A 15,544-nucleotide genomic window follows, 5' to 3' on the forward strand; every position below is an offset into this window, starting at 1 on the left:
CCGACCCCAAAAGGGTGCAACTGTCGACATGTATAGGTATAAAGGTGTTGTATTTGATGCGTTGGTCGGGGGTCGGGGGAGTGTGAGGGGACTGTCTGTCGGGAGGGTAATTCGTGCTGCAAAATGAGGGAGAGCAGGAAGCAGGGAAGGGGGGGGGGGCTGCCTTCTGCTGCTGCTGTTAAGGCACGGCGCCGCTTGCTGTTGCTCTCTCTCTGCAGCTCTCTCACCATTGCATACCAACTGAGTGCAGTGCTGTCTGTTCGATAGGAAGTGCGTAAAGTAAAGTGTTGAAAGTGTGTGTGTGTGCAGTGCTGTGCAGAAAGTGCAGTGCAACTGTGCTCCAAAAAGCTCTCCCGCGACGGCGAGGTGGAGGGTTTCACGAGCATTATTAAATTACTAGTCTGTGCACGCGCGTCATCCGGACGGGACGGGGAGGGTCGACCTATCCCCGTGTGCTCCGTCCGTTGCGACAAATGTGCCTCGAGAATGTCGAATCCTGGAGGTAGCAGGAGGACCGCGGCTACCAAGATTCGTTTGACGAGTGAGTGTGTGTTATACCGTACAACAGCACTGTCTGCGATATTTTTTTCTTTTATTTTTTTTTTGCGTCCCGGGTTCTGAACACCCGGGAGCTGGTGAAAAATGCACCCAAAGTCAGCAGAAATATGCTCAAAGCGTGCTCTCATTCTCGTGTTTGTATGTGTGCGTGTGCGTGCGTGTCCTCAACTTTCGGAGTCGGGGGCGGGCGCGCGCGCGCGGGGGGCCTCTGTGTTTTTGTTGTGCATTATTCAATATGGCTCCGCCGTGCGCGGTGAATGTATTGCCTATATGCGTGTCTGCGCTCATCTGTGTGTTCTCATGTAGGATGGGAAAAATTACTCTAAGGAGCATGGATTGAGATCTCAGGCGCCCTGGCGTCATCCTGCTTCTCTTTTTTTTTATATCCTTGGTGATGAGCAGAGTCTGCTTCCTCGCCAACGTTGCTCTCTTTCTGATTTTCTCGTGTACGTTCTGCAGTTTGGCTTTTTTCTTTCACTCTTCAGAAGTACACCATAAAACTTGTGAGCAACGATTAGGTCGAGGAAAGCGTAGCATAATGCTGCTGCTGATTAACTTTTGATAATTGATGTTATGTATCCACCTAAAGAACGTGCATGCACTATGGTTACGCTTGGCAGGCTAGGAGTTTCACTTCCTTTTTTTTTTTTTTTTTTTTTTTTCGTGGGGTTTATGTTACAATACTGACTTGTTCTGATTGCTGCCTGTCTGACACAATCATTGATTGTTATCTTCACTTGATAAAACTTGATGAGGCTTGATTAGCTTTCCATACCAACAATTTGTGAATCAAGGACTTGTCTACCTATTTTATGCACATAATTTAAAACTCATGTAATATACCAATGTCAATTGCTGAAATATCAATGTGCAAATGCATATGATGGTTCTCCCTTTGTACAACGTTTTTATAGTGTCTGCTAGTAATGCACTCAATGAGAGTATGAACAAGTAATGAGCTTTTGACAATTTTTCTATTACATTTTAATATTGATTTATTGCTGTGGAGCTTGGAAGTCAAATACATTACAATAAAGCGATTTAGAGCAAAGCAACTGACAGACCCATTGAGGACATGGCAAGGATTAGATTTGATTACATCTGTTAATTCAAAAATATTTTGATTTTATTGCTTCAATGTGACAGACACTTTTGGATGCCACAAAATTGTGTGTCCAATTATTACACTTTGGAGATCTTTTTTTGTTCAATATTTAATATTGAATTTTCATACGATCAAGTTTATCGTTATGACACTGAAATTATCAGGTGATAGTTTGTAGGCAGCTGGCCAATAGACTAATCTTCAATGAGAAAACAAGTACATTAACAATTTTATTTTTTAGTGCTCAACTTCAAGTATTTACCTATTCGACTGATTTTTCATTCTAAAAATACATCTATTTAAATGCGTGTCTTGCACTATCGTAATTTATTAAACTTGTTGCATTATGTGTAAATGCTAGCTCTGACATTAATACATTGGCGCCTTGCTTAATGAGCTGCTCAATTTAGATTTTCTAATTTGAAATGAACGTGAAAAACCTAAATGGCTATACTCTTCATACGAGGTGTTGACATAATAAATCAGATCGCTTTACAAAACACATTTATCATTTACATATTTTCGTTTAAAATAAAATATAAAGCAGCACTAAATGATGGAAATTTGCATTTTAATGTGTTTATACGCTCTTAGGTCTCTCCACATTCAATATACTGGGAATCTGAAAGTTGAGAAACCGATTCAAGAATTACTCACGCGTAGATAATATAATTGGATCTAGTTCTTTGAGGATATTTGATAACTTACTTTTTTTATATACATCCTCTTAGCCTCTTACAGTTTTGAGAAATCCATGACAAAGGCAATTATAATTTGACATAGATTTGCTAATGAGAGTAAATACTTACTCTGTTTATAATATATCTGTTATTTTCCAACATATTAATTTAACAGAGCCGCGGACGAATATACTTTAAAAAATGCTTATCACCGTGTTAATATATTATCAATGATGAAAACTGCGTTAATCAAAAGACACAACATCAGATGTTCGAAAGAAGAAAAAAAAAGAAAATGTGCATCACCTCTATATTTTTAACTTCCACCGGATACTATTTTTAAAATTCTTTCAGAGGGAAAAGAGAGATTGGATATCTACATATCCAAAAATTCTTGCATAGTTGCGTTCGAGCCTCTTTTTCTTCCTCTACTCTGCCTAAACGAAGTATAATTACTTCAGCCAATTGAAATCATCTCAAAGAGGGAAAGGTCATCAGAGCGCAAGACAAAAAAAAAAAAAAAAAACTCAACGGCGGTGCCAATGTTTTTTTCATCACTCCCTTTCTCTCTCCCACGCTCTCGTGCTTCATCTCCTAGTCATGCGTTCAATTTAACGTTATAACGCCGATTGTTACGTGTATGTGCGTATGTGCGTGCGTGTGTGTCATTCACTCTGGAATTTCTTCAATTTCATTTCATAAGTTTAATAAGTACGATTGACACCATTTTTAATTCACCTTTCATATCCTGTAGGTTTTTTTTTTTTCATACCGTGTAGTGATCAGTTTAAACTTGTTCTATTTTCATTTGTTTGCAGTCTTGTGTGCTCGCAATCTCGCTAGGAAAGATCTATTTCGTAAGTAATGAATACTGTAACTTTTTATCTCCACTTGAATCTGTACAAAAAAATACATTTTTTTATTTAACTTTGCGTCCAATAAAGGTTTGCCGGATCCTTTTGCCAAAATAGCCGTCGATGGTTCCGATCAGTGGCACAGCACCGACACGTGCAAAGCTACTCTAGACCCAAAGTGGAATCAGCACTACGATTTGTAAGTTGAATAACCCCGAGACTGATTTTAAGATTGATGTAGTAAATGTTTTCTCCAACTAATTTTTTTTTTTTCTCATTCGTTTCAGGTACATTGGAAAAAATGACGGGATTACAATATCGGTATGGAATCACCGAAAAGTCCACAAGAAAAACGGCGGTGGTTTTCTCGGCTGCGTGCGAATACTGTCGAACACGATCCACAGGCTCAAAGATACCGGATGTAAGCATGCATAACTTTTAAAAGATATCCTCCAACAACTGTAATTTAATCGTCTTCAATAAATAATACTCCAATACCATTGACAGATCAACGATTGGACCTCTGTAAGGCCAACTCGGAGGACACGGACGTCGTAAAAGGACAGATCGTTGTGTCGCTGTTATCTCGCGATGGGCACAACGGCGCCGTTAGCAACACCGTCGGCCACAATGCCGTCGTCGATCTTCTGGGCGACCTCAGCTGTCCGACCGATCTGCCGGAAGGTTGGGAGGAAAGAAGAACCCAGAGCGGCAGGCTATATTACGTCAATCATCACACCCGCACTACGCAGTGGGTCCGTCCAAACTCACGGTGAGTAAATACATGAAGTGTGAAAAATCTTCATTGGTTAAGCAAAACATCCGACCGATCCACAGGTCCAACAACGCGATAATTCCAACGACGCCGGAACCGCCACCATGTCTCGATTCGGCGCCGTCGAGTGTCGGCAATAGTCCAGCAAACGGCCATAACAGCGATACGACGAGTAGTAGCACAGCTACTTCACCCACGACGACGGCTTCGACGCCGAGCCGCCAGCAGAGTCTCGAGGGTCAGTCGCCCTCGTGGAACGGTAGTGAAGCCGATCCGCCACGCGGACAGGCCGCGACGCCGAGTAGAAATGGCACGCCAGCGAATCGTAGCGAGCGATCTACCCCGCGTTCAGCTCGTACATCGAATGACGAGCAAAACGGTAATCAGCAGCAGTCGACCGGTGCAGCCAGAATGGATAGGGGCATCAATGGAGGCCAGTCTAGGCAAAGATCTAGCCGGTCCAATCGGAATAGGAACAACGGTGGTGGAGGAGCTCCTCCGGTCGGCGAAAGGAGGACCGAGTCTCAGCCGACTGATTTACCACGGGGTTACGGTTAGTTTTTTAAAATACCTTTTTCTTTCCTTATACTGAGAGTTTACCTAACAAAAGCTCGGCTTTTAAATATGTACAAACAATTTTTTTTTTTTTGTAACCGGTATTCTATATATCGCGATGGCACATACTTAAAAGCTCAGCTTTATGTATTAGCTATCGTCAAAGTACGCAGAGTCAGGTGTGTCTTCAATAGAACTTAGTAACGGAACACCGATACGTGATCCTAGTTCTCAGATATGTCCGACTCGTCATACTTGTCATGTGGCGCACACGTACGGTTTGTGTCGTTTATTACGCCGCTTGCCGAACGAAAGATAAAGCAAAATTTTAACTTTAGTGTTTGGCAGAAGAGAAACTAATTAACCGTACCCTATAGAAGCTTATGTGTAATAGTCAATTATCATGATCTTATCGTTTTTTTCAACAGAAATGCGCAAAACGCAACAGGGCCAGGTGTACTTTTACCACGTGCCAACGGGCACGTCGACATGGCACGATCCGAGGATCCCACGCGATCTTTCGGCAAACGAACTCGAGTTGGGTCCATTGCCTAGCGGCTGGGAGATGCGCCAGACGCAGAGCGGTCGGGTCTACTTTGTCGACCACAACAATCGCACAACTCAGTTCACCGACCCCCGGCTCTCCACTCAGATCATCAATAATCTGTTAAAGTGAGTCATTGAGAAATAAACGAATGAAATAAGACGCGGCTGCAGCTTTGTACCTTGAGCGTATCACTGACGGAAACGCGAGATCCGGCATAGCGAAGGAAAAGGAACGCCTTCCTTTCCCAGCGTATTTTACGAATAGCTGGAATGAGAGAAGCCAACAAGTCGCATTGTAATCTCAGCTGCGGGGCTGCCTTTGTATGTTTTATCTGTGCATGACCGACGGCGCTGAGGAACTTTTTCGTGAGCGGAAACTTCAATCTTTATCTCGCACGCGGTCTGCGTCATTTTGTAAACAAACACGCTATAAGTCATTCGTATGTTTAACGGGGAAAAAAGTGACAAAATAATAAAAAATTTATTCTACTTCGTGAAACTCGATCCTGGCGATTTTAAACTTTTTTTTTTTTTTTTTTTTTAACTTGTAAAACGTATTTAGTAGATATAAAAAAAAATGTTTCATTTTCATGGTTCAGACAAGTTCAGCAGAATGGGGCGAATCCATCGGTAAATAGTAACAACAGTAGTCCAGCGACACCGTCGAGAGTGGAACCGTCTGTAGGAACAACGGCGCCAGCTGTCCAGCCGGCGACTCCACAAAATGTTAACCAGCAAAGGCCTAGGATTGAAGGTGCAAGTAACAATAATACTCCAACTGTTGAGACGCCACCTACACCTAATGGACAGACCGTGTCGGATTTGCCGAAAGAGTTGATGGAGAGCGAGCTTCTTCCAAAGTATAAGCGTGACCTCGTCGCAAAATTAAAGTGTTTAAGAGCTGAATTAAATGCCCTTCAGCCGCAGACTGGTCATTGCAGATTAGACGTGTCGAGGAACGAGATATTCGAAGTAAACATCCATATTTGAAAAAGCATTGATTGAAGCTTATTTTTAAAATGAGAAAATCAATAACGTACTGCTGTATTATGTTTCAGGAATCATACAGACTGATAATGAAAATGCGACCAAAGGACATGAGAAAGCGTTTGATGGTCAAATTTAGGGGCGAAGAGGGTCTTGACTATGGTGGCATAGCTCGCGAATGGCTCTATCTACTGTCTCATGAAATGCTCAATCCACAATACGGTCTATTCCAGTATTCACGGGATGATAACTATACTCTACAAATCAACGCTGATTCTGGAATCAACCCAGAACACCTGTCGTACTTTCATTTTGCTGGTCGAATCATCGGCATCGCCGTCTTTCATGGCCACCACGTTGACGGCGGCTTCACAACACCGTTTTATAAAATGCTGCTCAACAAAGCTATAACGCTCAATGATATCGAGGGCGTCGATCCCGATCTGCATCGCAGCTTGACGTGGATGCTGTGAGTATTTTCTTTTCACGCAAAGTGTTATATCTTATTTTGCACTTTATAAATATTGGTTTTGACTCGATTGACAGAGAAAACAGTATTGACGGCGTGCTCGACGCCACGTTCTCCGTGGAGCACAGTAGTTTTGGCGTAATCAAGAACCATGAGTTAAAACCCGGTGGCAAGGACATTCCAGTGACGGAGGAAAACAAGAAAGAATACGTCCGATTGTACGTCAACTATCGCTTCATGCGTGGTATCGAGCAACAATTTTTAGCCCTACAAAAAGGTTTCCATGAGTTAATACCGTCACAGTTGTTACGACCTTTTGATGAACGAGAGCTCGAGCTTGTGATTGGTGGCCTTGGTACTATCGACATCAATGATTGGAAACAAAATACGCGATTGAAGAACTGCACGCAAGATACACCCGTCGTTAAATGGTTCTGGCAAATTGTCGAGTCGTATGGTGAAGAAATGCGTGCTAGGCTTCTACAGTTTGTCACTGGAAGTTCGCGAGTCCCACTGCAGGGATTCAAAGCTTTACAAGGTACATTTGATCGTATCTCTTGTAAAATAAGTTTTACTACAGCAATACTAATGTTTAAAATTTTTTTTTTTTTTTTTTTTTTTTTGTTATTTAGGATCAACAGGAGCGGCAGGACCTCGTCTGTTTACAATACATGCTGTTGATGCACCGAGCGAAAATCTCCCTAAAGCGCATACTTGTTTCAACAGAATTGACATCCCACAAAATTATCCAACTTACAAAAAAATGCTGGACAAGCTTACCCAAGCCGTTGAAGAAACGTGTGGTTTTGCTGTGGAATAACTCGTGAGTTATTTGAATTTCTACATTAAACAGGTAGCTGCAGTTGGCTCAATAAACATGTTAATTATCATCCAAGTAAAAAATACGTTAAGTCTTGCATTCATCTATACTATTGAAGAAGAAAATTTTATTGAACTCGACGGCATTAAATATTTAATAGGTGAAAGCAAAATGAAATTTTATGGGAATTTTTAGAAAAGGAGAATCAAAAGGAAAATAAAAATAGTTAGTTTTCGCACATACGCCTAAACCACCATTCTTGGCTTCGACTGTACTTTGTCAAAAAAACAAAAAAATTTTTTAATATGACGCGATCGTAAAATTAAGTAATCCCTTATGTCAACCGATGTTCGTTTATACAAAGTACTAAAATTTTACAGCAGACGTATTGTTTTCTCCTTAAATTATCCGTTCACTTATTTAAAAATTTCTAAAGTGTACTAGTTATTGGAAACTCTTTTGCCCTAGATTTCTACACAAGAACACATATACAATTTTCTAAAACTTGGAATATTTTTTTGTTTCATTCATAGTTTGACTAGATGGAAAATTACGAGTAAAGTAAGAATAATATGGAAAACCCTTTACATCCTTTTTTTAAGTACGAAATTCGAACAATAAATTTTTAAAACATAGCATAGGACGGACAATTTAGCGTCCATTAATTTATCCGCCTTAAAGCCTCCGTGATAAAAGGCATATTCTTCGAGCTCATAATATACATATCGACCTTTGGTAAAAATAGCGATGAAAAAAAGCCCTATTCTGCTAACGAGTAAAATGGTTATATAGCAAAAAATAATTAAAATAATAATAAGAAATTAAGTGATGAACGCGTAACAATGTGCACAGTCAATTAAATAATAATGATAATATTAACTATAATAAATAATAACAATCGAATTAAGGGGTAAGATTTTTTTTCGTGAATATTTTTCTTCACAAGCAAAAGCTCAAATGCGCACGGCAGCGTCTTCTCTTCGTACCACGTTCGAGTTATTTTTAAATGAGGTTTATTTGAAGGACGCCGGGTTGGAATATCAGAGAATGCAAATCCAAAACTATTTAAGAAAAATGTATTTTTGAAATTTTCGTGTTTTTTACTTTGAGCTTTACATGTATTGTGCCTGGCTTAACAGTTAAAAATCCATCGCCAATAAGTAAAATTGCGAGCTTGGAAAACAAAAATGTAAAAATATTTGTTCTCAACTGTTGAGCTAAAAAAGGGATGTTAGCAATATTATTTCGTGTGTTTATACTTTTTCAATGAATATTTATTTTTAATATATACATACGAACAGTAGATATGTTTTAAGTTTAATATTTTATATTATTTGACTAAAAAATTTCCCATATTTTCCAAAAATATTTTTAGAGCTTGCACAGAAAAAAAGTTTACATAGTTAGAATCATTGCTACAAAAAGCAAAATGGCTAAATTAGTTGTATTTTACGAGAGAGAAAAAAAATTGAATGTCACTTTTTTAAAAATATCTGTGTTAAAATGGCCCTACAAATGTTGATACATAGATTTGAATCTTGCACGGCTTTAAAGTTTTTAATTTAATTAACTCTGGCCTTACTGTACACCTTAAAGTAATATACAACTAAAAATTGATAGTACACACAATTTCGTGAATCGTATTTTTATAAGCTTACAATCAGAAAAACACAAGTTTTTCGATTACCAATTTCACTGTATACATATCTCCTCGAGCGATTCTTTTTTGTAAATACGTTTTAGCGAGCGTGAAATATTTGTACGAATTTGCGAAAATAAGTAGACGAAAATTGGTAGCGTTCCTGCACTAGTCGTAAAGTCATACTGAAAGGCTAGCGACAGGCAACGCAGTATTTTCCACATTTTAGTAGGAAAAAACTATGAAAATTTAATTTTAAGGATTAAGATGTAAGTATAACAAAAATTGAAAATGAATTGAAATGAAGAATAAATGTAAACCAAGAGACAACTGTATGTTAGCTTTAATAATTAAAAACAATAATGAAATGTAAACATGCGCAGTTTATTCTACAAAAAAGGCACCGATAATATTATTATCGTATGTATACGTAAATACATTTTTATATGATCATTTAACAAACGTCGCGTCGAAGAAACCGTAACAAAGTTTTTGTCTTTAAAAGACCATGTGCTTGAAAGAATGGACAAGAATTTTGGAATTCTATCGATTCTTCATTCACGCGTGTAATCATATTTTTGCCCGCATGTCATTGATATAATTATAAATTCTCGTCTACTGTATGGTTATCGACAAATTTTTTATAAACAACATATCAAGTGTACTCAAAGCCAATAGGAAAGACGTTTTTGTCCATCGTTTTTTTTTGCTAGAAATTTTTAGGATGATGGTTGTGAAATGTGAATTTGTCTTGGAATGAAAATTTTTTTTATCAATGTTCAAGCGTCGTATTAGATCGAAACGTTTCATTGGATTATCAAATTTCATTTTTAATTACTTCGATAAGCAATTATTGTTCCGCCTGAATAGAGAAGAGAGCAAAAGTTTTGGTAATTGTTATTACGAAGAAATCTGTGATACAGATGTAAAAGGGACAAAGGTAGCACTCACGAGTGTTGTGTATTTTTAAAAGAGGTTGCTGTTGATACCACAAAATCGACAAAAAGAATTTTTGTTCGTGGTGCATTGAAGTATTACTCTGTCAAAAAAAAAAAAAAAAAAAAAAAAAAAAAACGATGAGGCTCTCTCTACCCATCATAATATTTCCTTGTCAAAAATTTTTGTTGTAAGGCAATAATAGCCTTTACCATTATCAGTGCCTTGATTATAAAACGTATACAAATCGATACTTATTGCTCTGTAATCTAAGGATCAAAACAATTTGTAGAAGCTTTACGTGCTTTGTTGAAGGAAAGAGTTTTTCACGCATTGTTTTATTAATTTTTTGTATTCGTTTAAAAACAAAAATACCACGTTTTTACGTAAAATAAAAATAAAAAGTTGATAGGTATGATGAAATGATACGTGAATTACTCGATTAATCTAAGATTTTTTGCATCTTTCTTTATAAAAAAACGTTGCATGTATGAGTAAATATTCTAATTATCAAAAGTGTATATCAAGTAATAACTTTATACATCCTTTAGACAGTTTTGTTTGTTTAGTCTAGGTGTATGAGTGAAAAATATCGGGATGTAAGAGTTCCGCAGTTAAACGGTTCGATGAAGTGTTGAATACGTAGGCAAAAACGTTTTTTACAATTTTGCTATGAAAAATCCTTTGAACGCTATTGTAAAGTAAATTACTCGTAACGATGTATTTGTGTTCAATGTTTTTTTCAAATTGTGTTCACTAACGCTGCATACTTTTCAACGAAGCATACGCAATTGAACAAAATTATTGTTTCAAGAATTGTTTGCAAGCATAAAACTGAAGTGTTTAGCATTAATTTCTTTGGGTGAATAAATTTTATCCTATTAATTTTTTTAAGACAACTCGGCATAACTTTACGTTAAAATAGATAGTTTCTGTTTTCTGTGTATCTTGCCTCGTTTAATTTTTATTATCTCCTGTACCAAAATCGCTAAAATTAAACACCCATGAATTCTAAGTAGAAGATAAAAATAATAAATTCAATCGTGTAATCGGCCTAGCTGTACTAGGAATTTATGGCTTTGTGGGCCAATTTTCATGGACTGAATATATTAATAATTGTTGCAATGCTTTTTTTTCTTCCTTTGGTTATTATAGCATGTCAAGTAAAAAATAAAAGACGTTAATTTATACATAAACGTAAGAAAAAATTGGAGCGTCATATGAACTTGTTTCATTTTATTTCCGTCGTGATGTACCCTTTTTACGTATTGCTGTTTTTTTTTTCTTTTTTTTTTTTTTTTTTTTTTTTTGCAGGATTTTTAATTGTAATTATTTCAGCAAAGATAGCGATGCAGCGTATGTACATGGGTGTATTTACTGTTCCTTTTTTTTTATGAACAAATAAAATAATACACATGTATGTACCATCCATTGTAAATCACCCTTCTGTTTTTTTTTAATTTACAAATATTTACCGTCAAAATTTGACGAACTGTATTTCAATAAATCGTTCTTTATTGATTGAATTTGTTGTATATTTACTTATCCTTTTCATTTGATTGAGATTTCACAAGTTTTTTTTTGTATTATTTTTTGTATTATTTCCAACTCGACAAAAGTACACTCGCCGTACTTTGATTCGCAAACCGCGAAGTTTAAATTCTTAAATTTTTTAATGACAAATAAACATAAAGTATGATTTTAAGATTGTTCAATAGTTGTTAATATGATAGTTGTTTATCATCATATTCTTATTTCATGGTTATGGTTGTTCCTCGTGTTTTAATACGATAAATTACTTCAAGAATTCAAACTTCGCGGTTTGCGAATCAAGGTACTGTGAGTGTACATATTTTTTCCCTCTCCTCCAACTCAATCGGTATAGGTAAGTAACGTGTTTTTCTGCAGCACCAAACGTTGGTTAAGAATATCTGTGCGCGCGCATTCTGCATTGGCGCGAAAATGAAAAACTACGTCAGATACCAGTAACCTCAAAATTTCATTAAAAATAGATTGGCGCGCGAAAATGTCGCAACGAAGCATCACTTCGTTTTTTACGGTGTTAAATCCAAAAAAAGAGTCAAAAGACGATGAAAGTGAAAAAAAAGTCGAAACCCCAGGTAATAAGCGCAAACGGGACAAGAGCAACGACTCGAAGAAGACGCCCACGACGAAAAAGTCACTGAACAAGACCGACAAAAAGGACAAGTCGAGCGAGCCGAGTGGTAAGCGTCGAAAATCAACCACTGCGAAAAAGTCACCTTCTGCCAGGAAATCCAAAGTTACGGAGAACGCTAAAAAAAAGAAGAAAAGTGAGAAGGTATCGAAAAAGGATGAGGAGGAAGAAGAGGAAGAGTCCATCATTGAATCTGATTCACCGGCTAAAGACGTTGAGAATGAGGTCACCACTGATGAAGAAGAAGAGGATGAAGATGTGCCTAGGAGGATTACCAGAGATAAGAGGAATAACGGAGAGTCCGATGCAGTTAAAAAACTAAAAGGTCTGGTTGATTCTGAATCTTCAGATGAGGAGAAAGAGCAGGTCAATGGCAAGCGTAAAAAAGAGTCATGTAAACCTGCTGCAGCAGCAAAGAAACTTAAGGCTATAATTGATAGTGCATCCGAAGAGGAAGAGGATAAGGATGACTCTGAGGTTGCAGTGGAAAATGATGAATGTAACGTGGAGGAAAAAGATGACGAGGAAAGTAAAAATAAAAAGGAATCGAAGAAAAGTGATAAAATAGAGGGAGACTCCAAGAAAAATGGAAACAAAGAAAAAGGTAAGTCAGCTGAAACTGCATCATCTAAAAAATTGAAAAAGTTTGTTCGTGCCGATTCTGATGAAGAAGAACCCGTTGATGAGAAAAAAAATAATAGTAAAAACGAGTCTGAAAACGAATTGGACAAAGTAGATACCAAAAAGAAAACTTTGAAGACTCCTCCTTCTAAAAAATCTAAAAAAGTTCTCAATACTGAAGATAGAACTCATAAATCGAAGGATGATGATGAGGAAAAAAAAGTCAAACCTTCACCTAAGAATAAGAAAAAAAAAGATATCAAAGTAGAAGAAAAAGAGCTGGACACCAAGAAAGAAGAAAAATCTGAAAACGACAAACAAGTATCTGATGATGAAGATGAAATAGTCGCTACTAATAGTAAAAAAGCAAAAAGTATAATTGAAGACTCTCCAGTAAAATCAGATGAAATAAAAGACAAATCTCCACAAAGTAAAAAAACAAAAGAGAACCCAAAAAAAGAAGCGAATAAAGAGTCTCCACCTTCAAAAAAACCTATTACTAACGGAACTGGTATCTTTGGAAAAGCTAAGCAAGAAAACGAAAGTGTTGATTACAACCCAGCATCATCTTCGTACCATCCAATAAATGACGCGTTTTGGAAAGAAGGTCAAACGGTGCCCTATATAGCATTAACTAGAACCTTTGAATTGATCGAAGATATAAGTGCTAGATTAAAAATCATTGAAATATTATCAAACTATTTTCGTTCGGTTATTGTTTTGAGTCCTGACGACTTCCTTCCCAGTATCTACTTGTGTCTTAATCAACTTGCACCTGCTTATGAAGGTTTGGAATTAGGAATTGCAGATACCAATTTGATGAAGGCGATTGCTAGCTCAACTGGCAGAACACTTGCTCAAATTAAAGCTGAGTTTCAAAAAGTTGGTGATCTAGGTAATAGTCTGCTTGGTTATAATTTCAATTTCTTCATTATTTTCAATGTATTAATTATCTCAACTTGCTTCATCTCATGCAGGTCTCATAGCAGAAGGAAGTCGCTCCAATCAAAAAATGATGTTTCAACCTCCACCACTTACAGTTAGCAATGTTTTCTCAAAGTTAAAGGAAATAGCTTCAACGACGGGAACATCTTCGGGAATGAAAAAAGTCGACAAGATACAGTCCCTGTTTGTCGCTTGTCGTCATACAGAAGCTAGGTACCTTATAAGATCTTTGGCAGGAAAGCTCAGGATAGGTTTAGCTGAACAGTCCGTCTTACAAGCTATAGCCCTTGCATGTGCAATGACTCCTCCAGAACAAAAACGCCCGTTTGAAGTTTTGAATGCCTCCAAGGGTATTTCCAGTGACACATTCAAACAAAAATACGATGAACTGGCACTGATTCTCAAAACCACGTATTGTCAGTGTCCAAACTACAATAAAATCATTCCAGTCCTTTTGGAAAAAGGTGTTAAAGAATTGCCCAATGAATGTAAGCTCACTCCTGGTATACCATTAAAGCCTATGCTTGCCCATCCGACAAAAGGAATCCAAGAAGTATTAACTCGATTTGAAGGGTTAAAGTTTACGTGTGAGTACAAGTATGATGGCGAGCGAGCACAAATTCACCTCCTTGAGGACGGCTCAGTGAAAATATATAGTAGAAACCAGGAAGACAACACGAGCAAATATCCTGACATAATCAAGCGAATACCTAACACGCAAGGTCCTGAAGTCAAGAGCTGTGTTCTTGACTGCGAAGCTGTTGCTTGGGACAAGGAAAAAAAACAGATTCTTCCATTCCAAGTGCTAAGTACGCGAAAACGTAAGGACGCAAACGAAGCTGAAATAAAAGTACAAGTGTGCGTTTTCATATTTGATTTATTGTATTTCAATGGTACGGCTATGGTTGAGGAGCCATTTCAGAAACGTCGTGAAGTACTCAAAGCAAATTTTAAAGAAGTCGAGGGTGAATGGGCTTTCGCCAAAAGTTTGGACGCTAACACGATGGACGAGGTACAAGATTTTCTAGATGAGTCGATCAAGAATCAGTGCGAAGGTCTAATGATCAAGACTCTAGAAAAAGAAGCTACATACGAGATAGCCAAGCGCTCGCGTAATTGGCTTAAACTGAAAAAGGACTACCTAGAAGGTGTTGGAGATACCTTAGACCTCGTGGTAATTGGTGGTTACATAGGCAAAGGCAAACGTACCGGTACTTACGGCGGCTTTTTGCTGGCTTGTTACGATCAAGAAAATGAGGAGTACCAGAGCATATGCAAGATCGGTACTGGCTTCAGCGAAGAAGACTTGGCCAAGCACACTGAGGCTCTCAAGGAGTGTGTCATTGAGCAGGCCAAATCTTATTACCGCTATGACTCTAGTCTCGAGCCCGATCATTGGTTCGAAGCGAAGCTCGTCTGGGAGGTCAAGTGCGCTGATTTGTCTCTCTCACCTGTACATGGAGCAGCAAAAGGCATAGTTGATCCCGAAAAAGGCATATCGCTGCGTTTTCCGAGGTTTATTCGTGTCAGAGACGATAAAAATTGTGAAAACGCTACTAACGCTCAACAAATTGCTGACATGTACTTGAACCAAGAGCAGATCAAGAGTCAATCATCGTCATCAACGGCTGCAACAGCTGAAGAAGATTTTTACTAGGATATTCTTCATTTAATTTTTGATTACTTATTTAAATAAATTGAAAATAACAAACTTTTGTAACTATATAGTTATACAATGTTGGTCTTTACATGTAAAAATTTTATTATACCTACAACATGTCAAGTCATGAAAATGAAAGTACTTTTTTTATTTAAAGTATTTTTGTTGTCGTTCAAAAGAAGTGTACATATTTGCAATAAATTTTTAAATGAACGATA

At 37.6% G+C, this 15,544-nt stretch overlaps 2 protein-coding genes across 4 annotated transcripts; both read left to right on the plus strand.

Annotated features, from left to right (window-relative positions):
- Positions 1-208: 208 nt before the first annotated feature.
- Smurf (SMAD specific E3 ubiquitin protein ligase) lies at positions 209-11,429 on the plus strand. Its single transcript, XM_014363893.2, has 11 exons — positions 209-541; positions 3,162-3,200; positions 3,288-3,396; positions 3,485-3,618; positions 3,705-3,969; positions 4,035-4,525; positions 4,956-5,199; positions 5,673-6,045; positions 6,132-6,529; positions 6,607-7,067; positions 7,162-11,429. The coding sequence occupies exons 1-11, from the start codon at positions 487-489 to the stop codon at positions 7,347-7,349; spliced, it is 2,757 nt and encodes a 918-aa protein (XP_014219379.2). The 5' UTR covers positions 209-486; the 3' UTR covers positions 7,350-11,429.
- A 483-nt stretch (positions 11,430-11,912) lies between these two features.
- On the plus strand, positions 11,913-15,517 carry DNAlig1 (DNA ligase 1). 3 transcript variants are annotated; one of them, XM_089588773.1, is made up of 3 exons: positions 11,913-13,042; positions 13,253-13,616; positions 13,699-15,517. In XM_089588773.1, exons 1-3 carry the CDS (start codon positions 11,951-11,953, stop codon positions 15,321-15,323), a joined length of 3,081 nt encoding a protein of 1,026 aa, XP_089444899.1. In that variant the 5' UTR covers positions 11,913-11,950; the 3' UTR covers positions 15,324-15,517. The 3 variants fall into 3 exon arrangements, with proteins under 3 accessions (XP_089444899.1, XP_089444898.1, XP_014219449.2); XM_089588772.1 differs by having other exon boundaries at positions 11,913-12,629; positions 12,699-13,616; XM_014363963.2 differs by having other exon boundaries at positions 11,913-13,616.
- The last annotated feature ends 27 nt before the right edge of the window (positions 15,518-15,544 follow it).

The sequence above is a fragment of the Copidosoma floridanum genome, unplaced genomic scaffold, assembly GCF_036245765.1.
Source record: "Copidosoma floridanum isolate Cflo_tuat_1 unplaced genomic scaffold, Cflo_Japanese_pri ptg000007l, whole genome shotgun sequence".
NCBI classification, from domain to species: domain Eukaryota; kingdom Metazoa; phylum Arthropoda; class Insecta; order Hymenoptera; family Encyrtidae; genus Copidosoma; species Copidosoma floridanum.

What these genes read in the sequence shown, in the direction of transcription:
- Smurf (XM_014363893.2), top strand. Translation starts at nt 487, where the DNA reads ATGTCGAATCCTGGAGGTAGCAGGAGGACCGCGGCTACCAAGATTCGT. An exon ending in CGAGGAACGAGATATTCGAA is followed by an intron (nt 6,046 to 6,131) that starts GTAAACATCCAT and finishes ATTATGTTTCAG; the next exon opens with GAATCATACAGACTGATAAT. An exon ending in GGGATTCAAAGCTTTACAAG is followed by an intron (nt 7,068 to 7,161) that starts GTACATTTGATC and finishes TTTGTTATTTAG; the next exon opens with GATCAACAGGAGCGGCAGGA.
- DNAlig1 (XM_014363963.2), top strand. Translation starts at nt 11,951, where the DNA reads ATGTCGCAACGAAGCATCACTTCGTTTTTTACGGTGTTAAATCCAAAA. An exon ending in TCAAAAAGTTGGTGATCTAG is followed by an intron (nt 13,617 to 13,698) that starts GTAATAGTCTGC and finishes CATCTCATGCAG; the next exon opens with GTCTCATAGCAGAAGGAAGT.